Here is a 25,822-nt window from a genome sequence, read left to right on the forward strand (position 1 = left end):
GCTTTGCCGCCAACTGGCTGTGTGACTTCGGCCGAGTCACCGCGCCTCGCTGAGTCCATTTTCTTCTCTGTATAAAGAGGAAACGCCTGCCTCCCAGGGGTATTGTTAAAATCAGAGTTACTTCTTAATGGCATAGAATTATCTAATATTTTTTCAACCTGACCCCCGATCTTTATTGACAGTGCCCAAATTTAAGATTCATCAATCTGATCTCTTCACCCTTCATATCACTATCAGGGTGATTTCCTCCCATCCAGGTCAGATCTTGTGGCTTTTCAATTTTTAACCCCCCAAAGGGTTCCCCACTGACTCCAGGGTAAAGCCCAAATGCTTTAGCCGACTGTCCACACCATCCACTCTAGGTACTGTGTATCTTCGGTTTATTTACTTATTTATAATTAATTTATTTATTTGGTTCCACGAGGTCTTAGTTGGACAGCTGCACGTGAGATCTAGTTCCCTGACCAGGGATGGAACCCGGGCCCCCTGTATTGGGAGTACGGGAGTCTTAGCCACCAGACCACCAGAGAAGTCCCCTGTTGTTATTGTTTAGTCCCTAAGTTGTATCCAACTCTTTGCCACCCCATGGGCTGTAGCTCACCAGGCTCCTCTCTTCATGGGATTTTCCAGACAAGAATACTGGAGTAGGTTGCCATTTCCTTCTCTAGGAGATCTTCCTGACTCAGGGATCTAACCAGCATCTCCTGCTTTCTTTACCACTGAGCCACCTTGGTTTATTCATTCATGATGTATCCAACAGGGTCCCAAGCACTGCTCTAGGCTTTGGGACCCTAGCAGAGACTAAGGCACACAAATTTCCAGCCCTGGTGTTGCTTATTTCCACTGATCAGATCATTTGTAAACAAAATTGTTTTGTGCCCCATCAGCTCATTCATGTTTCCATCATTAGGTCTGCTCAAGGTTCCTTAACCGGTGTATAGGGTTTCATAGCCGCTATTCCCTCTACATAGAACACCCTTCCGTGGTCTCCCCTACCCCATTCCCCTACCACCAACTAACACCCTCATCCTTTGAACCACTGCTCAGTTTTGCCTCGGGGTGGTCTTCCTGCCTGCCTTAGGCAAAGGTGACTGCTTTGGGTACCATATACAGACGGCTGTTCTAGCACTTATCACAAGGTACTGAAATTCTTCATTTTACTGCCTGGCTCCTCAGTTAAGACTGCAAGTGCCTGGGTCTGATTCATCTTCATATCCCAAGGCCTAGCATTTAGTTTGGCTTTGGGGGGGCCTCCACTGAGTACTTACTGATTCTATGAATGAATAGAATCAAACCAATCAGGTAATGTTATCCAGATGCCCTGGTTCCCTTGGCTCTTCAGGCACTTTGACCTCCCACTTTCTTGCTGACCTTTTTGATTATCCACACGTATGCTGTGCATATGCACACACACATGCACACTCATGTAAGCACACCTCCCTCAAAGAGGCCTCAGACCTCACCCTTGGTTACTGCATCCTGGCATGTTCCCCTGAAAGCAACCCAGTACACCTACTTCTGTGCACATTCTCTGCCCCAATATACCTCACCATGGCTGCTGCCTGAGGAGTTTCCTGCACCAGGAGGCAGCCACAAAAATGGCCAGGGTCAGGACTTCCCTAGTGGTCCAGTGGCTAAGACTCTGAGCTCCCAATGCAGGGAGTCTGGGTTTGATCCCTGGTCAGGGAACTAGATCCCACATGCCGCAAGGAAGTTCATATATCACAACTTGGGAGAAGGCAATGGCACCCCACTCCAGTACTCTTGCCTGGAGAATCCCAGGGACGGGGGAGCCTGGTGGGCTGCCATCTATGGGGTCGCACAGAGTCGGACACGACTGAAGTGACTTAGCAGTAGCAAAGATCCTGAATGCTGCAACTAAGATTGAAGATCCCACATGCCACAACTGAGATCTGGTGCAGCCAAATAAATAAATATTTTTTTTTAAAGGAACTTCCCTGGCAGTCCAGCTATTGGGACTTTGCCTTCCAATGCAGAGTACACAGGTTCAATCCCTAGTCAGGGCGCTAAGATCCCACCTGCCTGTTGGTCAAAGTGCCAAAACATAAAACAGAAACAATATTGCAACAAATTCAATAATGACTTTTAAAAAAATGACCCACATCCAAAAAATTTGGAAAAAAAAAAAGAAAAGGAAATTGCCAGGGGAGAGACCTCCCTGGTGGCCTAGTGGCTAAGACTCTGAGCTCCCAATGCAGGGGGCCGGGTTCGATCCCAGCTCAGGGAACTAGATTCCACATGCTGTAAACTGAAGATCTCGCATGCCACAGTTAAGACCCAACAGCCAAATAAATAAATATTTTAAAAAGAGAGAGACTTCCCTGGCAGTCCAGCGGCTAGGACTTTGCCTTCCAATACAGGGGGTGTATGAAATCACCAGGGTCTGTGCCCCTGGTTCCGAGGTCTCCCCTTACCCCTCGACCACACTGAGAAGGTCCCACTGGCTCTGCCACCCCAGCCCACTCAGAGAGAGCTTCAAGTCCAGAAAACCCGAGTCTAGCTGTTCCCAGTGTCACCTCTGTTGAATCTAAGTCTGGGTCAGACTGCCTGCTTAGGGCTGTCTTCTCGTCTGCCCTTATCTTTGCAGAATCCTGAGACCCAAGATGAAACCAGTTCCCACCTCAGACCAGGAAAAGGCTTCAGGTGACACAGGGCCCCGCCCTCCCTTCACCTCCTGCCAACAGAGAGACGTCAGCCTTGGCAAGACCTCTGGACACATCCATGGGCTGCAGTGGCCAAACTCGCCATGGATGGTATTCTGTTCTTACCACGGGCGCATACATTATGCAGGAGGGTGGACAGGGCACCAGGGCTGCTCTTTGCAAGGCAAGCCAGGAGGAGGGGGATGAATGCACTCCTTTGCCAGGGCCCCACTTCTACCCACATCACACCATTCCCTGGAGGCAGGGAGAAACTGACTTCACATAGCCAAATAGCCATAAGACCTCCCTTTACCTAAAGTTCAAAGCTAGCAATATCAGATAGCCTCACCTGTAGTTTTACACTGGCCCTGGGAAAGACAGTAAAAGATTGTGTCCTTCCATTCACCGTGCGGTGGGTGGGGGACCTGAGATGCAGAGAAAACCCAGGCAATGAAAGACACCTCTGCAGACCTGGGCTTGGATGTGGGAAGGGAACCTAGCAGTTCTGATTTTTATGGAATACTTTCAACTCCCTCCTCTGGACATCAGATAATATTGCCTCCCAGAGATGAAGAAGGGGTTCATCAACCTCCTCATTATGAAAATGAAAGATCTATGCTTAATTACTTCTTATCACTGAGGGAATAAGAAGCTGAGCTGAGTTAGAGCATCAGTAGAGACCTCTTCACAGCCTTGGTCTTCTTTCATCCTAACAGTAAAATGAAAGTGGAAGAAACTATCATTTCCAAAGTTTCTAATGTTACAGATAGAAACAAATTAGGACTCAGTTGAAAAGGAATTTTAGAACCAGGCAAGATATAGGTTTGAATTCTAGTTATGTCTCCATGTGTCTAGGTGACCTTGGGCGAGTCAGTTGACTTTCCCAAACCTCAGCCTTCCCCTGGCAAATAGGGATTACATAAGAAACTGACAAGGTTCATTGTGATGATTAGAAGACAAGTATGTAGAGCAACTGATACAGAAGAGGACTCAAAAAAAAAAACAAAAAACAGAACGACAGGGGGACTCCCCTGGCGCTCCAAAGGTTAAGACTCCACACTTCCGCTTCGAGGGGCACAAGTTCAATACCTGGTCAGGGAACTAAGATCCTGCGTGCTGCAAGGTGCGCGCATAAATACATAACTAAGTGAACAACAGAACCATTAACGACTGTCACAGTGAATATTTACAGTGCCACACTGGAACCGTGTTTTCATACATCTCATTCAGTCATCCCCGAGCCCTGTGTAGAGGGCTGCTCTTGTCCTCATTTTGTAGATAAGAAGCCTGAGGCTCAGAAGAGTTCAATCACTCACATAGGTTCTCCTGGTTAGTAAGTGACAGAACTAAGATTTGAGCCCAGGCAATGGGACTCTGGGTATTCAACTGAAGCTCAGAGAGGTTCTGACACTTGATGAAAATCACACAGCCAACCCATGAGAGGAAAAAAGGGTCTGGATGCTTGATTTTCTCACTTTAGCTCACCTGTTGTGCCCTTTTCTATTGTACAGATGAAGACTGGGACTGAACTTGCCTGAAACTAACTTGGGACAGATACCAAAAAAAAGCACTAAATAATAAATGATCTGGCATGCTGGCCAGGACGCACCCCAGAGCACAGGGAGGGGGAATTGAACCCTTTCCTGGGTATCATGTGGGAAACAAGCTTATCATTTACTTATTCACAGGCTTTGATGATAATCACACCTGCACACCTCCGCAGGGCCGAGGCGGCACAGCACCCAGGCAAAGAAGATGTGCGAGTCAGCATATGGACTTAAAGGAGGCTGAAAGAGCGGGGAAACGGTAAACTCCAGGTCCAGGGTGAACTGTGTGACAGGTGTGTGAGGTCCCCTTGGGGGGTGAGAGAGAGACTCACCTGAGGGGCCAGGCTGGGGCAGGAAAGCTGCGGCTGAAGTCGTCGGAGTCTTGATGGGCACGGTGGCAGTGCCACCCCTCGCTGCCCCTCTCCCTGAGGGCGCTGCCAGCTGCTTCCAGAGGCACTGGTAGCTTGGGACTGCACCCCCAGCCAGGACTGGCTGGTATGTGGGCCTTCCTTCTCAGGATGTTCAGATACTCCTAAAACTCCCAGACAGGGGACCAGGGTGTGTGGAATGCGTCCCATCTTGGGTTTATTTTAGATCAAGGGTCCCCAACCCCTGGGCCACCGACCAGGTACTTCCCGTCAAATCAGTGATGGCATTAGATTAGAAATATTGTGCACAAACATATAATGAGCTGGAATCATCCTGAAACCACCCCGCACCCCTCTAACCCACCCTATCCTCCCCCGCGCAACCCACTCTCCCCCTCCACCTCCAACCCCCTGGTCATTGGAATAATTGTCTTCGACCAAACCAGTCCCTGATGCCAAAAAGCTTGGGGACTGCTGTTTTAGATGGTACACCGGTCAGAAAGAAAGCGTGTGTGCACAGGCACACACACACACACACACACACTCACCTGAAAGCCATTCTCTTTCCAGTTCTCTTTCAACACGTCTGATTATTCCAGGACAAAGGCTCCTTTTGCTGCCAGAAGCCCTTTAACACCTCTCTATCCTTGCTTGTCTTGTCTTGTTTTTAACAAAGAGAGAGAAGGCCTTGGGCTCAGAATTCTGAGCGTGGGATGATATCTAGCGAGAATGTAAGAACAAGTTTTTTCATTTTATTTTGTTTACCTTATTTACAACAAGTGATATTGGTTTTCAGTTTTTTCAGTACTGATAAAATGTTTCCTTTCAACAGACATGGTTAAAAGCAGGTACTCTGGAACCCAGACTATAGGTTCAAATCCCAGCATTGCCACTTCTGACCTGTGTGACCTTGGGCAGGACACACGACCTCTCTGTGCCTTGATTCCCTCATCTGGAAAAGGAAATTAATAATGACATCTCCAATGGGACTTCCCTGGTGGTCTAGTAGTTGAGACTTCACCTTCCAATGCAGGGGGTGAGGGTCGGATCCCTGGTGGGGGAGTTAAGATTCCACGTCTTGTGGCCAAAACAAAGCAAAACATAAGACAGAAACAACATTGTCACAAATTCAATAAACACTTAAAAGTGGTCCATATAAAAAATTAAAAAAAATAGTATCTCCCTCTTGGATTATTGTAAGGATTATATTAGTTAAAATATGCGAAGGGCATAGATTAGTGCCTGACATCTGGTATATACTGTGTGTGTGTGTTAGTCACTCAAGACATCTGGTATATACTGTGTGTGTGTGTTAGTCACTCAGTCGTGTCCAACTCTTTGCAACCCCACAGACTGTAGCCCGCCAGGCTCCTCTGTCCATGTAATTCTCCAGGCAACAATACTGGAGTAGGTAGCCAGTATAAATGTTTGTTATTATGAGCTTATATGTGGGGGAGGACCTGAGGCTTAATGAACACTTCTTTGGAAATCCCACCATTTCCCACCTGAGGAAGTGAAGCCTTGGAGAAGATGATTAAGCAGCTGAGCAAGGATCTGGGTTGGTCTCTGGATTCCTAATCCATTTACCAGCCATCTCAATCTTCAACAATTAATATCACCTTGCAGCCTCAGGTTATTCATGGACAGAGTGGAACTAGTACTATCTCACTGGATGTTGGGATGCTGTGTGTAAAGATGGTTCAGAAAATGAGTTGCTATGATATCTCCTTGAGAGTCCCTTGGACTGCAAGGAGATCAAACCAGTCAACCTTAAAGGAAATCAGTCCTGAATATTCACTGGAAGGACTGATGCTGAAGCTGAAGCTCCAATACTTTGGTCACCTGATAAGAAGAACTGACTCATTGGAAAAGACCCTGATGCTGGGAAAGGTTGAAGGCAGGACAACAAAGGAACGACAGAGGATGAGATGGTTGGATGGCATCACCGACTCGATGCACATGAGTTTGAGCAAGCTCTGGGAGTTGGTGATGGACAGGGAGGCCTGGCATCCTGCAGACCATGGGGTCACAAAGAGTCAGACACGACTGAGCAACTGAACTGATGATGTCTCCTGTGCATTCTCAACAGAGATAAGAGGGTAGAAATTGGTTCAGGGGTGGGGGTCTTTTAAATATTGATATTCTGGAGTGGATAGCCATTCCTTTCTCCAGGGGATGTTCCTGACCTAGGGATCAAACCCAGGTCTCCTGCATTGCAGGCGTATTCTTTTCCATCTGAGCCACCGGGGCAGCCCTATATAAAGCACAGATATATAGGTGCCTACAAAGGTCCACATAGTCAAAGCTATGGCGTTTCCAGTAGTCACGTACAGACATGAGGGCTGGACAATAAAAAAGCCTGAGTGCCAAAGAATTGATGCCTTGAACTGTGGTGCTGGAGAAGACTCTTGAGAGTCCCTTGGACAGCAAGGAGATCCAGCCAGTTGGTCCTAAAGGAAATCAACCCTGAATATTCATTGGAAGGACTGATGTTGAAGCTGAAGCTGCAATACTTTGGCCATAATAAGAAGAATTGACTCATTGGAAAAGACCCTGATGCTGGGAAGGATTGAAGGCAGGAGGAGAAGGGGTCGACAGAGGATGAGATGGTTGGATGGCATCACTGACTCAATGAACATGAGTTTGAGCAAGCTCTGGGAGTTGGTGATGGACAGGAAGGCCTGGCATGCTGCAGTCCATGGGTTCACAAAGAGTTGGACACAACTGAGTGACTGAACAACAAATACAGTATATCCATGTTATCAAAAGTTCATGAAAAATGGTCATTAGGAAACAGAATGTCTAAAAAAGGGTGGGGAAGCAATAGTGAAAAGAAGTTGAGAAATACTGCTGTTAACCAGCAGCTCGGGTTGCTACTCATAAGTGGGTTGTGAAATAGGCTTAATGGGCCATGATAAGCAATTTGGGAGATAAAAAATGATAAAAAGGGAAAATGATACAATATAGTGTGCCCTGCATATAATCAGAATCTGAAAGTATTGTGAGAAAGTTTGGCATGTGTGTGCATGTGCTGAGTCATGAAATGTGTCTCTCTGTAAAAAAATGGTGAAAGCCATTGCTCTAAACCACGGTTTTTCTTTTTCTCCCCTCCTTACTTATCTCTCTCAGGCAAGCCCATGCAGCCTTGGACTGTTTTACTCTGAACAGGAAGAACCTGATAAGGAAAGAAACGTGGAAGAGAATGCCCAGATTCCAGTGAAACTAGGGCCCGACCTTTACCAGCTCATGGACTCTCCCCTTCCTCAGTCTCTATTCCAGGGTAAGCCCATGGCTGCAGAGGGCGACGACTGGCCCTCCGCACCAGAGGGGAAAATGTCTTCCTCTTCACTGCCTCCCCTAATATTCCTCCCTCTGCCTCCCTTGTCTCCTTTCCTCTCTGCTCCCACCTTGGAGGGCAGCAGTCCTGTTGACCAGGATCTGAGTCCCAGCGCTGCCATTTACTGCACAATCCCAGAACAAGTCATCTAACTTCTCCGAGCCTCAACTGGATAGCTATAAAATGGGGGACATTTTTCAAAAGACTGCAGTGATGCTTAAATGGGATAAAGTATATTAGTATTTTAGTGCCTTGTGTTCAGTGAGTGCCCATGTAGCTAACAGGCTCTGAACCCAGGTTATCCATGTTATCTCTATTTAATCCTTGAAATGAGCTTACACAGGAACAGGGAAGGTGACAGGGCAGACTTGCGTCAGGCTATCTGGTTTCAAACCTCAGTTCTGTATCTTTCACATAGTTCTTTCTTTGTGACTGCGGTGTGTCCCTTTTTAAAAGGTGCCTTCCTCATAACCCCACATAATGATTTCAGTTTACATTATTAAAGTGGCCAGCTGGGAAATATAGTTTTTTAAGTAAGTACACTTCAGTCTCCAGCAAAATAAGATGTTAAAGATGGATACCGGTTAGGCAACCAGAGTCTCATTTTCAACAGTTTTATCTTGCTCTTGATTTAACCTTTAATTTTCAAAGGCCCATCCAGAGGAGGAAATGTGGAGAAAACAAGTAAGAACTGTTAGCAGAGATAAGCTCTGAAAATGTGGATGACATGTCTAAATTGTGTTCAGTGATGTTTTGTTCCTTTTTTCTCTTAACCTTTCAGTTTCTTTAGGAAAATGAGTTTATGAGTTTTCTATATCCATTTAACATGAGAGACCAATACATTCAGAAAATATGGTTGAAAAAAACCATATTGCATAACCTTGGAAAAGGTACCAGTTCTCTCCATGCCTCTGTTTCCTCACCTGTAAAATGGGTACAATAATACTCCCCATCTGCAACGTTGTTTTGAAAAAATGACTTAATATTGCTAAACACTCAGATCAGTGTCTGTATAATTAGCATTTAATGAGCTGGCATTATTATCCTAACTTCACAGATGAAAGAATTGAGGCCCACAGAGATTAGCCAACCACCACTCAGGGAATGGAAGAGCCTAAATTTGTTTAACGTTTTAAAAATTCTAGGAATTTCCCTGGCAGTCGAGTGGTTAAGACTCCGTTCTTCCACTGCAAGGGGTAAGGGTTCCATCCCTGGTGGGAAACTAAGATTCCACATGTCTCTGGGCATAATTAAAAAAAAAAAAAAAATCCAGTTGACCTTAAAATGCACATAGGAGGTTTATGTGTAAATGCCCACGATCTATATAAGGGCATTCCCAACCCCTCAGAAGGCTCCCTGAGGTCTCCTCTCAGTACATCCCACCAAGTTAAAAGCTGTTCAGATTTTTCACGGAAGTTATTTTGCCCGTTTGCAACTTCGTCCAAATGGAGCCATACGGTATGTTTCTTTTATTATCCATTATCCGTGGACTCTGAATTTGAAATTCAGATGCTCCCACCCTAGGACCTGCCGTCTTAACTATTATCCTATACCGCCTGTTAAAGCACTGACTGCTTGGGCTGCTCTCATTTCCCCCACCTCCTCTTCCTGTCCCCTCGTTCAGCTCTACCCTTGAATCCTAGTTGTCCTTCAAACCATCAACGAATTCTAATTGATCTGTTCTGTGTTAGACGGTTTGGCCCCCTCTGCCCCGCCCCCAAGCAGGCCCCTCTGCCATGAAGCATACGATAGGGCACATGTGTCAAGAAGTGGGCCAATAGGAAGATGGCATTTTCCAAACCATCCACCAGTCCACCAATAGGAAGGTGATGTTCCCGCCCCCTCCAACCGCCTCTGTAGAACTGCCTCCACCTCGTGCCCTTGCAGTTTGACGCCTTTCTTGTATCCTGAAAGGGTCCCCTCAAAGCTGCTTAAGGGGTGCAGGATGGCAGGCGCTTACTCTCTTCATCCTTCCTGGGCCTTTCCCACCCCTCCTTTCCCTGGAGTGGATGGGAGAAGAGGCTCTTCCAGACAAAAATAACATATATGTAAATGTTTTCAAAGGTTTTCCTATTGTTTGTTTGCTTTTTAAATGGGATAATACTTAGAGTTTTCCTTTTAAAAGAACTTTTTTTTTTTCTAATTTCGGTTATCTTTACAGTCTAAACACCCGCCCCCTCCTTTTTTTTCCAATTTCTGAGTGCAGATGAAAGTCACCAGCCTCCCTCTCTAGCCTCCACCTTGCCCTTCCCAGGTGAGGACCTAGGAGAAGGGAGAGGAGACACAAAGAGGTTAGGGTGGGAGGATAGAGCTTGGATGGGGTGAATTAAGAAATCACAGGCACATACTTAGAATCGAAAGAGAAAGAAGGAATTTTAAGGTGTGAGATGGGCTGGGAGGTATAGACCAGCTTCTTTGATTACAAAGAACATAAATTAATGGAACTGGATTGATAAAGACAAAATTAGGATGTCCAGTTGCTCAAGGATGAGGCATATTTAAAGTGCAATAAGGATCTCAGATCAGGAAAGAGCTATGCCTGATGGATTTTGATGGTTACAGAAAAATGCATCCTATAGGCCACTGAGTTATAGGGATTGGCGGGGATGTGGTCTGTGAGTCTGAGGGACAATGTGCTGAGGTGTTCTCCCAGCCATCTTACCTTCTCTACCCCAGACAGGCATGCCTCTGCTCTTTGTCCTGGGCTGTATCTTCTTCCCGCTGAGCTTTGCTGTCCTCTGCTGGGCTCTGCAGAACCATTCCAACCTGCGGATGGAGAAACAAGAGGCTGTTTTGGTGGCATCCAAGTAAGAGGACAGGGCGAGGACATCCTTCCTGGGGCCAGGGCTGGGGAAGCTGGTCTCCTACTTCCAGGAAGAGTTAGTGATGAGAGCAGAAGCAGGCTGTGTGTGTATGTGAGGGTGGCTGGGTGGGCGTATAGAATCGAAAGACACTCTCTATGGGATCTCTGGTTTCCCAGGTGGTTCAGTGGTAAAGAATCCGCCTGCCAATTCAGGAGATGCAGGAGACTCGGGTTCCAACCTCGGGTCAGGATATCTCCTGGAGAAGGGAATGGCATCCCACTCCAGTATTCTTGCTAGGATAATCCCATGGACAGAGGAGCCTGGCGGGCTACGGTCCATGGGGTCACAAAGGAGTCTGACACAACTTATCCACTAAATAGCAACAACAATGGGATCTCTTGCAAGCCACTTAACCTCTCTGAACTTCAGAGTCCCCATTAGTAAATGGATTTAACAAGAATACTCACCTTCCATTCTTCATGGAATGTTGTGCGAGGGTAAGGTGAATTCACATCTATAGAATAGGGCTAGGGAATTCCCTGGCAGTCCAGTGATTAGGCTTCAGTGCTCTCATTGCCAGGGGCCTGGGTTCCATCCCCAGTCAGAGAACTGAGATCTCATAAGCTGAGCCACCTGGGAAGCCCTGCATGGCCAAAATAAAATAAAAATAAAAATAGTTGTTGCAAACTCCTTCAAGTGACACAAGAGATATAGGCTCTGTGCGGACTGCCTGAGCCAGAGGACTACGTTTATCCCAACGGGGGCAGCAACTGCTCGGCTCCAGCCAAGCATCATGGAATTAAAGTGTGGCCCCAGTGTTGTCTGATCTTCTCATTTTTTCTTAAAAGTTGAACTTTTTATTATTATTCCTGGGTCAGGAAGATCCCCTGGAGGAGGGCATAGCAACTTACTCCAGTATTCTTCCCTGGAGAATCCCATGGACAGAGGTGCCTAGCAGGCTACAGTCCATGGGGTCCAAAGAGTTGGACATGATTGAAGTGACCTAGCATGCATGCACACTACAAATTTATGGTCTATTTGACAAAGATTAGTAAAACACTGGTGAACTATCCCCAAACCTTAGGGAGGAGGAGGAGCTGGCAGAAGGCAGAACTTATAATAGCTAGGTGTCTGAAAGACCCCCCCCCCAAAAAAAAAACCCTACCTGTTTTAATCTCTGCTATCCAAAGTGAAGCCACAGCCCCTTCACCAGGTCGGTGGTCCTCAACCCAGTAGTCAGGGTGGCTCGCTGTCACCTGTCCTCGCCCGAACGCAGCACCATCCTGAAGCTTTGCCCATCTTTGGCTTTGGCCCTATGCAAACATGGGTTTGAAAGCCAGCTTTGCCAATTCTCATAGCTGTGTTATCTTGGGCAACTTTTTTGTCTTCTTTTTTTTTCTTAAATGTCTAAACCTCAGTTTCTTGTTTGTAATATAGACAAAGATGCTATAATCTGGGAAGGTTAAATAAGAATAAACAGAAACCACTTCACCCCGCGCCCAGTACATAGTAAACACTCAGGAAGTTGGGTCCCTTTTTCCTTTAAGTGAAGCCCTGAAGCCAGGAAGCTAGGTCCACTGTTGACTCTTTAACTTCTTAACTTCTGCTGCCTAAGGCCAGAGACTTCCCAGGGTCTGTTTCCACAGCAAGCCACTAGAGGGCAGCACAAAATAGCAAATCCCAGTCCTTTGGTTAGGCTTTGGACAGGGAGAGGCAAATCGTACAGTTACTATGGAAGCACATCTTAGGGCAGACTTGGAAACCAAAGCATGGTTTTGGTAGCAGGACCCCACGTCATGCAGAAGTCTACGGGGAGGTTGAGTTCAGGATGAGAAGGCCGAATTCTAGGGAGGCGGCATGAAAGTGTGAGAAGCTGCTCAGAGGCCGGTGTAGTTCTGGCTGAGTCTCTGAACTGCAGCGAGACCGTGGCCAAGGCACTGGGCCTCAGTTTCCTTGCAGTGGACTGAGGGGCTCAAATCAGGGGCCTTTCCCCCATGGAAACTGGGCTGTGAAGTTGCAGAGGAAGGGGAGCTGGGACCATCATAAACCTGACGAGGAAGAGAGTGACCAGGGCCTTGAGGAAGCCAGGCAGCCTGAAGGACACAGGCAGGGGCATCCTCGGGCTTGAAGTGAGTTTTCGGAGACACTGTGCTTCCTCTTCAAAGCCTGCCACCCAGTATGAGAGGGCTCCTGTCTTCTTAGCTACCTGGTCTTAGGGAGAGTCACTGAAAGCCTCGGGACTATTGCTTGACCTGCAAAAAGGAGATACATGCAGTTACCTCAATGCTGTTACAGTAGTTAGAGGTGGTCACGGGACAGTCTCGCAGTGGAGTTGGGACCCAGAGGCACCTCATGTTAAAGTATGTGTTGTTTTGTTTTTAGTCGCTAAGTCATGTCTAACTCTGAGACCCCATGGACGGTAGCCCCACCAAGCTCCTCCATCCATGGGGATTCTCCAGGCAAGAATACTGGAGTGGGTTGTCATTTCCTCCTCCAGGGGATCTTCCCAACCCAGGGATCGAATCAGCATCTCCTGCATTGGCAGGCATGTTCTTTACCATCTGAGCCATCAGGGTCTTATACCTCAGAGTTTTGGAGGTCTCTGAATCTGATACTGTGTTAAGGTGTATTTTTATTCCCATCCATTCCCTAAACTCAACTTTCTGAGACAGCGAGCTGCACTAACTTCTGGTCCCTTCCCAGGGAATCTTCTTACTCTCTGTGGGAATGGGTGCCCCTAAGCTGGGACCCCAAGGCAGCTGAAGAATAAGTATTGAGAGGCCTTGGCGGAGGAGGAGATGGCAGGCATTTGCAAACTGCTGGTGGGAAACGGGCTCAGGCCCATCTTGGGGCCCAGGGCCACCCTCCCAGCTGGCCAAGGAGCCCCAGAGGAGAGCAGTCCCGCCCTTGGCCCTTGTCCTCAGCAGCCCCCTGTGCCTGCCGCAGCGGCTGTCTCTTTAAGGGCCTCCCCCTCCCTCTTTCTCTGCTCCCCCCATCTCTGTCGCAGCCACTGCTGTGGCTCAGAGCTGCATGGGGAGACGCCGCTGCAGGTCCGGTTTCTGGGTGTCTGGTCGGTGCCATCAACTCCCTCCTCCTCCCCCCGCCCTCCCCAAGCTGGTGATTTCCCCTCCCCCCGCCCCCTCCCCGCTGAGGGGGCAGGGGGCTGGGCCCGAACTCTCCATAATGCCCCGGGGCTGCCTCTGGGCCGGGCCGCGGGCACTCTGGTGGCAGCGAGAGGCGGGAGAGCGGTGCTGACCGCTGACCGCCTGCCCGGCCGCTCCTCGGTCTCCCTCCCCTCCCTCCCTCCCTCCCCTCCCCTTCAGAGCTGGCACCACAGTCCCACCCCCACCCCCACCCCGCCCCCTTGGGCCCTCCCAGCCTCTCCACGTAAGCCCCCCCCCCACCTACCTCGCTCCCTCCCCTCCCCCATCCGCAGCCTCCTCGTCCTGTCCCCTCTCCCTCTGTCCTCTCACCCAGTCCTCTCCTCCTCGGCTTGCTCCCAACCCTCTGGCTGGCTCTCTCTGGCTCCCTTGCTCGGATCCTCCCTTTCCCCCAGTCTCTCCCATCTCCCCAGTCTCCATCTAACTCCCTTTCTCTGATCCTGGGCGGGTAGGGCTCTCCAGTCCCATCCCCTCCCCACCCTGTCTGTCCCCTTTGTGCCCCTTTCTCCTCTTCTCTCTCCTTCCCCGGCCTGGCGTCCCTTCTCCATCCCCATAACTCCCTTCAGCTCGGCCTCCCAGCCCTTTCCCGGTTGCTTTCGGGCTTCCTGCTGGAGGGCTGAGCCACCATGCTGACCCCCATGGTGGCCGGGGGGGTGGTGTTCCCTGGACTCTTCCTCCTCTCCAAAAACACGCTCCAGCGGCTGCCCCAGCTGCGCTGGGAGGAGGCCGACGCGGTCATTGTCTCAGCCAGGTAAACTGCCTGCCTTCCCTCCGCCCCCTTCCCTTCCCAGGCTGCATGGGGATGGAAGGGACCCTTGGCCGGATAGGGACCAGGGGCTCCTGAAGCGGTCGGTGGGCTCTGCCTCCAGCTTCCTTCTCTCTGCGCTGCCTTACTCACTGTCCCAGGAGACCTCATCCAAACCCAGCCATCTGGTCTACTAGGATTCAGTCTGCTCTGCTTCCCTTTGCCATTCAGCCTCCTACCCTCCAAAACAGGGCTGGCATGTGACCAAAACATTCCTATAGGATACTAGGGAACACAGGAAGGGGCCATGTATCATTGGGGGGGGGGGTTGCTGTGTCTGGGGGAATGAGGGACAGATAAGTGAACAGTGGAACTCTGCACAGTCCTGGAATGCGGGCCAGAGTTGGGGAGGGGAGTGTGGTGGCTGGCAAGCAGAGAGCGGGAAAGTAGCTGGGAGGGGAATCAGGGGCAACCGAGGGGCCAGGGACGACCCACGATGACTAGGCAGCTGAGAGGTGTAAGAACAGGCCCAGGGCTTCCCCCCACTATCCTGTGCTGTTACCCCCGACCCCTGTCCCTTCCCTGGAAGGGACCTTGTTATCTGCCACTGGTTCTCGGCATTGTCTCACCTCACGATGACCTCCCGGGTGTCCTGAGAGGAAGGCAACTCCGTAGCAGTCCTGGAGGCTGAAGTGGTGGGGCTGAGTCCCAGGCGAGGCAGCCTGGGGAAAAGATGGGCAGGGAGCACCCGAGAGGCACAGAAGCTGGACAGTAAAGAGGAGGAACCAAGGGGCACATCTCCCTCCTTTACAGCTACTTCCTCTTCCTCCTAGGCTAGTGTCCTCTGTCCAAGCTGTAATGGCCTCCACTGCTGGCTACATCGTCTCCACCTCCTGCAAGCACATCATAGATGACCAGTAAGTGCCATGAGACTACCACTTCCCCCATTCCAGCAGCCTATATGCATGTGACCCTTGAGTGGGGTACAGATCATCCGGGGGACTCCCTCAGTGAACTCCAAGCCCTTAACTTGGGCTTGAGCAAGTTAACTACAATAGCTGCAACTCAACACCCCGAGACAAATTTATCCACATCCTGTCCTTAAAGGTCAACACCAGGAGGAGGAGAAGTGGGGAGCAAAAAGGATTCTCAAGGCAGCTCCTAGGTTTCCCAGCCTCTTGGATCATAGTAGGTTCTGAGTGTCATTTCCTCCCCGCCCTCCTCCCACTCTTTCACCCCCTCAGACCCCATTTCCAACCAGTACCCAACTGGGGTGCTTCCCTACTCGTTCGTGCCAGGCTCACCCCTCATCTCCTCCCAGAATCCAGGTGTCCAGTGCCAGCTCCGTGCGTGAGAGGGACAGATGACACAAAACAAGGCCACCAATGGTTAGACAGTGGGGTGGGGAGTGAAGGGTGAAGAGGCCAAATTTTGGCACTCGGAGCCGATGCAGTGCCTGGTGCTTGCCAAAAGAGCCCAGGCCGGAGACGTGGGGCAGGAGGAGGGAGGAAAAGGGCCCTGTCCGTGGTGCTGACGGGCCAGCTCAAGGTGGACCCAGGCTGTCATTGCTGCGAGTTGCCTGGGAGGGTGCTGATGATGCCCCATGCTTCACTTCTGATCCTGTTCCTCCTCTCTGGTGGCTCCTGAGCCCTGGGGACATGGTCTGGATGACCTGACCTAGAGGTGTCTCCTCTTTCCCTTGAATTCCTTCATCTGCGGAGTGAGGTCCACCCCTATCTGGAAGGGCTGCTGCAAGGAGGAACTGACTTTGTGTCAGAAGCCTACAGCAGTCCTGGCCATACAGAGAGGATGCTAAACTTCTTCAGACCCCGCCCCCGGGACTTGGCTTCCTCCTGCCCTTTTCCCCCATTTCCCCTCCTGAGTCCAAGAGGAGCCTGGATCCTCCCCCACCCCCACGTTCCCTTCTCTCGCCTTCTCACAGAGGTCACCTTCCAGCTTTTACATGTTCTCCTCCCCGTCCCCCTAGTCCGTCCTTGTCCCTCCCCACTTAATCCTCAGGTAGGTGGGAGGATCAGGGTTAATCCAGGGGCAACAGCTGTTCCTACCTCTGAGCACCTAATTGCTGAAGAGGGTGGGGATGGGTTTAACCCTTCACACCAGAGCCCAGTGGTGTCACCATGTCTGCTGTGGCTGACTCCCTAGGCCACTCTCTGCTCTAACTTCTCTCAGGCCATTTGGACCCCTTTCCACCTTCCTGCCTTTCATCTCTAACCTGGGCTGCCGCTTCCTCTCCTCTCTCTCTCCCTCCCTCGCTCCTGGTCACACACTCCAGCATGGCTCTCTGCTTCTTTTTTCCCCCAAAATCACCCCTTCCAGGCCAGCCTTCCCCGGGGTTCACCTTCTCCTTTCATGTCAGCCCTGGTCCTTAGCTGGCCCACCCCCAGGTCTCACTCTACTTCTCCCTTCAGCAGCCCCTCTTATTCAGTCCTCATATTTGCGTGCCTTCCAGCTGACTTTGTTTTCATCTATCTGCCAAGCCTGGGGAGTACCGCTGGGTTTGCCTCTTAGACCTCCCGCCCCCACCTCGAACCTGTCACAGGACTACAGACTTCTGAGAATGTACTCCATGTGCTGACTCAAGAAGAAAAGTGCAATGTTGCATATTCATGCACTTTTCATTTTTGTTTACTCTCAAAGCACACAGAACTTTCTCTGCTCTTGGCTCCTTTTGCTCAGCGTTTTCTTCTTAATGCTTAGCTGTACCTGAAAAAACAAGAGGTGGGGCCACATTCGGGCAGAACAAGCAGCACTGACAGCATCACCAGTTTCCATCCCAAATCTTCTAGAGGGCAGCAGGGCTGAGAGTGAGGGCTATGGAGCCAGACTTCTCATGTTCATCCCTTGGTCCGGTGACCTAGCCTCTCTCACCTGTAAAATGGGGTGACAGTCATACTTACTTTTCACAGGCTTTTTGTGGGAAGTAAATAAGTTTGTGCTTGTAAAAGATTTAGAGTATTGGAATAGGGCCCTCGTGTAATAAGTAGTCGATTAATGTCAGTCAAGGCTTCCCTGGTGACTCAGACAGTAAAGAATCTGCCTGCAATGTAGGAGATGCAGATTTGATCCCTGGGTCGGGAAGATCCCCTGGAGGAGGAAATGGCAACCCACTCCAGTAGAATTCCATGGACAGAGGAGCCTGGCAGACTATAGTCCATGGGGTTGCAAAGAGTCGGACACATGACTGAACCACTAACACTTTCACTTAAATGTCAGCCAGTATGATCTCTCCCCACCATTCCTACCACTTCTGCTGTAATTTGTCCTGATCTCTGCTGTCTCTTAGAGCTGGTCTGGCCTGTTTTCTCACTCTGTCTCAGCCCTCAGTTCTGTGACTGTCCTTTGGTCTGTCTGCCTTTTTCTCCTAGCACGTTGCAGAGAGACAGAATATGAATGAATTAATATGAAAAATGAGTGAGAGACTTCCCTGGCAGTCCAGTGGTTACGACTGCTTGCTTCCACTGCAGGGGGCACGGGTTCAGTCCCTGGTCAGGGAACTAAGGTCCCACTTGCCATGTCGCGTGGCCAAAAAGAAAGAAAGAAAAAAATGTGTGCATTCTGAGCTCAGTCCGGGTTTGAACCCCAGCCCTATTGCTTACCAGCTGAGTGATCTTGTGATCACTTGGGCAAGTTTCTTGCCCTCCACCTTGGGATTCCATTGTGTAATTTGAGAGTCTACTTCTGTCTCAGGGTTCTTACAAGTATCACTGGAGATTTGACTCCTGTGATGCATCCAACATAGCCCCCAGCACTTGGCAGCTGCCTGTCCATCTCCTTCCCTTATTGACCCCACCCCTCTCTCTGCCCGACAGACACTGGCTCTCTTCCGCCTACACGCAGTTTGCAGTGCCCTACTTCATCTATGACATCTATGCCATGTTCCTGTGCCACTGGCACAAGCACCAGGTCAAGGGGCACGGAGGGGACGAAGGCAGCACCAGAGCCCCGGGCAGCACCTGGGCGGTGGCACGTGGTTACCTGCACAAGGAGTTCCTCATGGTGCTCCACCATGCCGTCATGGTGCTCGTGTGCTTCCCGCTGTCGGTGGTGAGTGGGGGCTGCTGGGAACCAGGGCCCTGTGTCCTGCTTATGCTGGTACTGCAGGAGCCTAGGAAGCCCTGGGTCCAGGTCCCCGCAGGATGAAGTGCCCCAGGGAGGGTTTCCTGAGCTCCAGCCCAGCCCCAAACAGCAAGAGGTTAGATCATGCCCAGCTGTGATGTTTTGGAGCTGGTAGCTCAGTTGGTAAAGAATCTGCCTGCAATGCAGGAGACCTGGGTTTGATTCCTGGGTCAGGAAGATCTCCTGGAGAAGGAAATGGCAACCCACTCCAGTATTCTTGCCTAGAGAATCCCATGAACAGAGGAGCCTGGCAGGCTACAGTCCATGGGGTTGCAAGAGTCGGACACGACTTAGCAACTAAACCACCAACCACCACCACCACACACCACTGCAGGCTTCCCTGGTGGCTAAGATAGTAAAGAATCCGCCTGCAGTGTGGGAGACCTGGGTTCGATCCCTGGGTTGGGAAGATCCCCTGGAGAACAGAATGGCAACCCACTCCAGTATTCTTGCCTGGAGAATTCCATGGACAGAGAAATCTGGCAGGCTTCAGTCCATGGGGTCGAAAAGTGTCAAACATGACTGAGTGACTTTCACACACATGTACACACACCACTGCCTCTGAGACTCAGGGCTTCCCAGGTAGCACAGTGATAAAGAATCTGCCTGCCAATGCAAGAGACACAAGAGATGTGGGTTCAATCCCTGGGCTGGGCAGAGCCTCTGGAGGAGAAAATGGCAACCCACTTCAGTATTCTTGCTTGGAAAATTCCATAGACAGAGAAGACTGGTGGGCTACAGCCCATGGGGTCACAAAGAGTTGGACACAACTGAATGACTGAGCACACACACACGCCTCTGAGACTCAGTATCCTCATCTGTAGTATCATGGATATCATCTCACCTGCAGGAAGGTTGGAGGGATACGGGGGGTTAGTGCTCCCAGATTTGATACTGTTCATCTGTGCTCAGACTTTCAGAGTGAAGCATCTCCAAAAGGGACAGAGAGGAGACAGGGAAGGAGGACAGGTGTTGCCAGGAATCCAGGCTCAGGCCAGGCTGTTTCCTTCTCCTCTCAGGTGTGGCGTCAAGGGAAGGGAGACTTCTTCTTAGGCTGCTTGCTGATGGCAGAGGTCAGCACCCCCTTCGTCTGCCTTGGCAAGATTCTCATCCAGGTGAGAGGGCGCTGAGGGTTTACTAGCTTGAAGGGAGGATCAGGGAAGGGTTGGGCGCTTTTAGGAACCAATCTGGGATTATCCCCTGGTGGCTTAGTGATAAAGAATCCACCTGCCAGTGCAGGAGACACGGGTTCAATCCCTGGGTCGGGAAGATCCCCTGGAGGAGGAAAAGGCAACCCACTCCAGTATTCTTGCCTGGAGAATTCCATGGACAGAGGAGCCTGGCGGGCTACAGTCCATGAGGTCTCAGAAGAGTGGGACAGGACCTAGCAACTAAAAAACAACTGGGATTTTTTAAAGGACAGGTGGAGTCAGGTCTGGGAGGGGCTATCAGGTAGGATATAGGGGAGCTGTCAGGGCAGAGGGAGAGGGGGAGAGGGGGCGGGTCCTGGGGCCCCTAACCTGGCCCTGTCCCAAGGAGGGAAGGCCGGTAGGTGGGCGGAGGGGGAGGTGGCCCAAGGGGCTGAGTAGGGGGCGTGGCCGGAGGCCCTGACTGCCCGCCCCGCCCCCGTGTGCCTTCCCCGCCCCTCTCCCCGCCCCTGTCTTCCCGCCCCGCCCCCATGTGCCTGCCCCTCCCCTGTCTTCCCGCCCCGCCCCTCACCCCGCCCCTGTCTGCCCGCCCCGCCCGCAGTACAAACAGCAGCACACCCTGCTGCACAAAGTGAACGGGGCCCTGATGCTGCTCAGCTTCCTTTGCTGCCGGGTGCTGCTCTTCCCCTACCTGTACTGGGCCTACGGGCGGCACGCGGGCCTGCCCCTGCTCGCCGTGCCCCTCGCCCTCCCTGTCCACGTCAACCTGGGCGCCGCGCTGCTCCTCGCCCCGCAGCTCTACTGGTTCTTCCTCATCTGCCGCGGGGCCTGCCGCCTCTTCCGGCCCCGGGGCTCCCGGCCGCCCTCTCCCTGTCAGACCCAGGACTGAGGGTGGGGCCGAGGGCGGGGGACCCTCCCCACCCCACCCCCATCCCCACTGCGTGGGAACAGGGCTCTGGGGCCGCTGGGCTAGGAGTGGGAGCCAGGGGCCTCTGGCCCTGACAACCCCCCGGAAACTGACAGATGGACTCCGACGGGGTCGGGTCACGTCCCTTCAGGGGCTGGGGGCCGGGACCAGGGGAGACCGAAGGCAGGAAGAGGGGACCTCTCCCCACAGTGCCTGAGCCGAGGGGTCGACCCCCTCCTGCATACCCCTTTCTGCATCACGTCCCCTGGGCCCTGGAGAAGCGAAGAGGAAGAAGGCGCACCCCTTCCCATCCGCTTAGGGCTTTTGAGGCTGTGGGGAGCCTGAGGGGACCAGGACTCAAAGAATTGTGGGGGAGGCCCTGCTGCCAAGGCCGTCCCAGCCCCCCTGCTGCAAACTCCTCTGGGAGGGAGGCGACACCCCCTCTAACGTCCCTGGTCTAGTCATCTCCACAGCTTCTCTCCAAGGGAGGCCAGCCTGAGGAATCTTATTTATTTTATTTATTTATTCAAATTTGTTGGGGTGGGGGGAGGGAGGTGGCTGCTACCCCCCAGCCTTCCCAGTGCTGAGCAACCCCGGGGGGCAAGTGGGAGAGCACCCAGCCCCTTCCCTGTTAAGCTGACATCTTGCCCCTGGGCCCTGGCATGTCCCTGGTGCTACAGACTTCTCGAGGCTTTCTCCAGTCTGGGGTTCGGGGGGACCCTGGGAGGTGCTTTACAGACTGCTAATAAAGACATCAGCGTGAACGCCACCAAGGCCCTGTCACCCAGTTCTTTGGGGTTGGGGAGGGATCAAGAGTCTGGGGGCAGACAGCGCCATAACAGGTTGACTGTGGGACAGGGCAGGTCCCCCCAAGCTGAGCAGTCAGGGAGAAAGAAGCAAGGACTCTTATTACATCAGCAGGAGAGGAGAGCAGGCATGGGTGCCCAGGGCAGAATCCAGGGCTCTCCTCTGGCTTTTTAGGCCCCTTTCTCACAGCTCCTGTGGGGTGTGGAGATCAGAGGTTGGTGGTCACGCTGCCTCCCTGGGCTTTGGGTCCCTCAGCCTCTTCCCTGCAATGCTCTGGTGGGCGGTGGGTGAGGGGGTGAGGGATAGGCCTTACATGTGAGTGCAGAACTGGAAAAGCAAGAAGAAGAAGGCCACCAGCAGAGCACCGACCAGGATGTGATGGAAGAGCCTGGAGTCAGAATCTGCTTGACAGTGACGGGGAGACAGGGGACCCTGGACTTGACTCCAACCGAAGGGCCAAGGGCGGACATCCTCCAGGCTCTGGCCAGGAGGACAGCCCCTTCTCAAGCTGGGTCATACCTGAGTTAGCAAAGATGACTGGTTTCTCTCCAATGAACTGGGCCACGGCCAGGAGCCTGGCTTGGTCTGAGTCTGGGTAATCAAAGAAGTCAGGTCTGTCTAGGAAGAGCGGAGATTCTGCTCCCCGGCCCAAGGCCTTGGCACTCTCCAGATTGGGTGCTGGGGACACAGAGCGAAGTCTATGAAAGAGCCAAGCAGAGCCCTGAACCCCACCCAAGAGGCTGAGACAGACCCAGGGCCCTGCCAGGCCACACAGCCTTCGTGTAGCTGTGGAGGGCCTTGATTTTGTCCCCAGAACTTCTTAGGGGTTGGCTGAGCCCTCCAGGAGAAGGCCTGTGCTGGGCAGGGAGGATGGGATAGAAGTGTGGAGAACAAACAGAAGAGCCGAGGCGTGGCCTCCCAGCCTCTGGGGGCGGGGGCCGGGGTGTGGGGGTCGGTGGCGGCATTGACCCCATCCCCAGCCTTCCTCCTCCCCACCTGATTCTAGGGGCCCCAGCCTGAGCAGCCATATCCACACCCACACCCACTGCCCTGGCCTCATCACCCCTCCACTCCTGTGAAGAGGTGAGAGTTCTGTGATGTCACAGCCCAGAGCCATTCTGATTACACACTCTAGGGTGAGGGGAGAGAGGAAGTGCTAGGATCCAGGACCCTCCCCCACAAGCCCCTGGATTCAGAGGGGAGAGGTTGGGGCTCAGAGAGTCTTCGGGTTGATGCTGTTGATAGAACAGTAAGAGTGGAAGCCCCAGGATTTACAAATGAGGAGCTTGGTGGGACAATTTGCTGAAAGCCAGAACTGAGGAAAGCAGCATTTGTATAGCAGGCACAATGGATTGGTGGTGGGGGGGATGGAGGACAAGGCTAAACATCTCCAGTTACCCCCTTGGATCGACCGCAGATAGCATTTATTGAGCACTTGCCACGATGCCAAGTACTTTTCATGGACTGACTCATTTAACCATCATAACATCCTCTAAGGTAGGTACTATGTCCTCATCTTACAGAGGAGGGAGCCAAGACAGAGAGAGGTGATGTAGGCACCACACACTTCCAAAGGGCACCTATCTTTTTCCCTGGGCCCCCTCCTTGCCTTGTGTCCTCAAATGCAGGGGCCCAGGGATCTCCCCCATGACCCAAACTCCATCTCTTGGTGCTCCGCTGAGGACAACGCTGGGGTTAGCCACCTAGAGAAACAACAAGCATCTCCGCTAGGTGGCAGCAATGTCTATGTCTGCCTGTCTGTTTCTCCTTACCTAAAGAAGACACGGCTCCCAGTTTCCAAGCCCTCCCTCATCCCATCAGGTTGCCTCAGGGGGAATGGCAGGCTTGGGGGTGGTCAGAGGAAGTCCCCTGACCCATCTCGGGGCAGGTCTCTGGTCATGCCTAGAGGCTTCACAGACTCCCCGTCTCTGGGTAGGCTCCCCCACGGTCCATTCTGTTTTCCCTTTCTGGTTTCTTTTTTCCTTTATATATCACTTTCCAACAGTCACTTTCACTCTTGTGGGCTTCCCTCAGCGTAATAGTTAGCTTCCCTTCGATTGGCAGGTAGGCCTGTCTGTCAAACATCTGTCCCGCTCCATCCAAGCCCAGGGAGACTTCAGGGTCTTCTTGGTTTTGCTACACAATTGCCTGTTCAACAGTGTCTGACAAGTTCTGTGACATGCCCCAGTCAGACATGTGTCTGCGGTGTGTGAGGTCCTCTGTCCTATGGAAGGAGGCTCCTTCCTCCACTGGATCCCCACCTTCATCTTTCCGACCCTCAGGGACTACCCACCTATTCTCCTCACAGCAACCCTGGGAGGTACTTGTCAGGGTCAGCTTTTACTTCCTAAACAAGGAAAAGGTGCAGAGAGAAAAAAGAGGGGAAAGGAGGAGGCGGACTAACATCTACAGGGCCTTCTGGGGAACTGGCTCTGTGTCTATGTGCTCAGTCATGTCCCACTCTTTGTGACCGCATGGACTGCAGCCTACCAGGCTTCTCTGTCCATGGGGTTTTCCAGGCAAAAGTACTGGAATTTGTGGCCATTTCCTTCTCAAGGGATCTTCCTGACCCAGGGATTGAACCCTACATATATCTCTTCTCAGAAAAAGGAAGTGACTTGCCCAGTGTCATGTGAGGGGCATCAGGGACTCAGCCTTATTCCTAGCTCTGGCCCAGGGCTCCCTCTGCAGGCCTGTAGGCAGTTGTCCTCCAGGACTTAGCTGGGAGAAGGGGTCCTGGGAGAAGGGATCCAGACTCTTTATTTAGCCTTTGGAGTGAATTTGACAGTTTCCTGAGTTGCCTCAAAGGAACACAGCTGCCCTCTCTGCCAGAAAAGGCCCTTTGGACACAAGCAGTGAATTATCCATTCATTTATTCATCCAACCATTAAATAAATGTATCGAGCTCCTGTTATGTGCTGGACTCCATTTATGGCTTAGATAGAAATCACCAGGGCATGGTCTCTGCCCTGGGGGACCACAGGGGAGAGAGAACTCAGGGATGCACATTATTTGAGTGTAGACAGACTAACCCTAAGAGGCTGTCTACACTTGCTGTCATTGCTCACTCAGCTTTAATGTATCCTTCAAACTCTTCACAACTGGCTTCATCCCCACCACTCCACTGAAGTCACTTTCGGTGGGTGCACCAAGGACCCCATAACTTGCCAAATCTAACCCTCACTTCTCTGTTGGTTCTGACTGTCAGCAGAGTGCGCACATTTTTGCCTCTAGGCACTCACCGATTTTCTTGACTCCTCCCCCTCTAAGCTGCTCAGGCTTGGACCTTCTCTTTTCTATCTATACCCTCTCTCTCTAGGTGATCTCATCCAGTCGCATGGCTTTAAATACTATCTATATGCTGGTGACTCACAGATGTATATTTCCAGCCCGGCCCTCTCCTCTGAGCTCCAGACTCCCCTACCCAACTTCCTGCTTCATGGCTCTGTCCAAAAACATCTCAAACTCAGTAGATCCCAAATACAGCTCTCAATTCTCCTATCCCAAACCTGTGCCTTCTTCCCATTGCAGCAAACAAGCTCGCTGTTGCTCTAGATGTTTTGCTCAACATAAAAACTTAGGAATTGCCTCAAACCCTTCCCTGTTTCTCTCCTGATAAACCCATAATCAAGGCCTGTTGCTTCAGGACTTCCCTGGTGGTCTGGTGGCTAAGACTCTGCGCTGCCAGTGCAGGCAGCCTGGGTCTGATCCCTGGTCAGGGAACTAGATCTTGTGTGCTAAAACTAAGAGTTCCCATGTAGCAACTAACAACAACAACAAAAAATCCAGCATGCCTCAGCTAAGACCCAGCACAGCCAAATAAGTAAGTAAAATATATATATTTTAAAAAGAACTGTTGGCTCAATTTCCAATCTAAATCTCAAGTTCATCTACTTCCCTCTTCTCATTCAAGCCAACCCCATGTCTCATCTGGCTTATTGCAACATTTTGTGGACTGCGTGATCTCTATTCACTCTTCCCCCATTGAGAACAAACCAGAACATACGGAGCCACTACTTAAAACTCTCCAGTGGCTTCCCTTGAGCTTGTTACCCTGATCGGTGAGTCTCTTGTCTACCTACCCACTTCAGTTCTTTCCCAGCTTCCCTTCCTTAGCATACCCCAGCTTTTGCATACACCTCTGCCTCCCACTCTCTTGCCCCCTACTTGGCCCAGAAATTCTTCCTCATCTCCCAAG

At 51.4% G+C, this 25,822-nt stretch overlaps 2 protein-coding genes and 1 long non-coding RNA gene across 8 annotated transcripts; 2 read left to right on the top strand and 1 right to left on the bottom strand.

Moving 5' to 3' along the window:
- Positions 1-13: 13 nt before the first annotated feature.
- Positions 14-8,218, top strand: LOC132343861 (uncharacterized). Its single transcript, XR_009492861.1, has 4 exons — positions 14-99; positions 2,609-2,774; positions 4,352-4,469; positions 7,708-8,218. It is a non-coding gene; the product is annotated as an uncharacterized lncRNA (long non-coding RNA).
- A 1,565-nt stretch (positions 8,219-9,783) lies between these two features.
- TLCD3B (TLC domain containing 3B) lies at positions 9,784-21,586 on the top strand. 4 transcript variants are annotated; one of them, XM_024985071.2, is made up of 7 exons: positions 9,942-9,963; positions 10,122-10,169; positions 10,596-10,722; positions 15,459-15,542; positions 18,456-18,690; positions 19,782-19,877; positions 20,512-21,586. In XM_024985071.2, exons 3-7 carry the CDS (start codon positions 10,598-10,600, stop codon positions 20,797-20,799), a joined length of 828 nt encoding a protein of 275 aa, XP_024840839.1. In that variant the 5' UTR covers positions 9,942-9,963; positions 10,122-10,169; positions 10,596-10,597; the 3' UTR covers positions 20,800-21,586. The 4 variants fall into 4 exon arrangements, with proteins under 4 accessions (XP_059737435.1, XP_024840839.1, XP_059737436.1 ...); XM_059881452.1 differs by lacking the exon at positions 10,122-10,169 and having other exon boundaries at positions 9,784-9,963; positions 10,592-10,722; XM_059881453.1 differs by lacking the exon at positions 9,942-9,963 and having other exon boundaries at positions 9,970-10,169.
- C25H16orf92 (chromosome 25 C16orf92 homolog) lies at positions 21,321-25,175 on the bottom strand. Of its 3 annotated transcripts, none has more exons than XM_024985114.2 (4): positions 22,621-22,721; positions 22,144-22,302; positions 21,938-22,025; positions 21,321-21,816 (listed from the first exon to the last, which is right to left on the bottom strand). In XM_024985114.2, exons 1-4 carry the CDS (start codon positions 22,682-22,684, stop codon positions 21,795-21,797), a joined length of 333 nt encoding a protein of 110 aa, XP_024840882.2. In that variant the 5' UTR covers positions 22,685-22,721; the 3' UTR covers positions 21,321-21,794. The 3 variants fall into 3 exon arrangements, with proteins under 3 accessions (XP_024840882.2, XP_059737566.1, XP_059737567.1); XM_059881584.1 differs by having other exon boundaries at positions 21,688-21,816; positions 21,938-21,951; positions 22,621-25,175; XM_059881583.1 differs by lacking the exon at positions 21,938-22,025 and having other exon boundaries at positions 21,572-21,816; positions 22,621-22,727.
- Positions 25,176-25,822: the final 647 nt, after the last annotated feature.

The sequence above is a fragment of the Bos taurus genome, chromosome 25 (genome assembly GCF_002263795.3).
Source record: "Bos taurus isolate L1 Dominette 01449 registration number 42190680 breed Hereford chromosome 25, ARS-UCD2.0, whole genome shotgun sequence".
In the NCBI taxonomy this organism is placed as follows: domain Eukaryota; kingdom Metazoa; phylum Chordata; class Mammalia; order Artiodactyla; family Bovidae; genus Bos; species Bos taurus.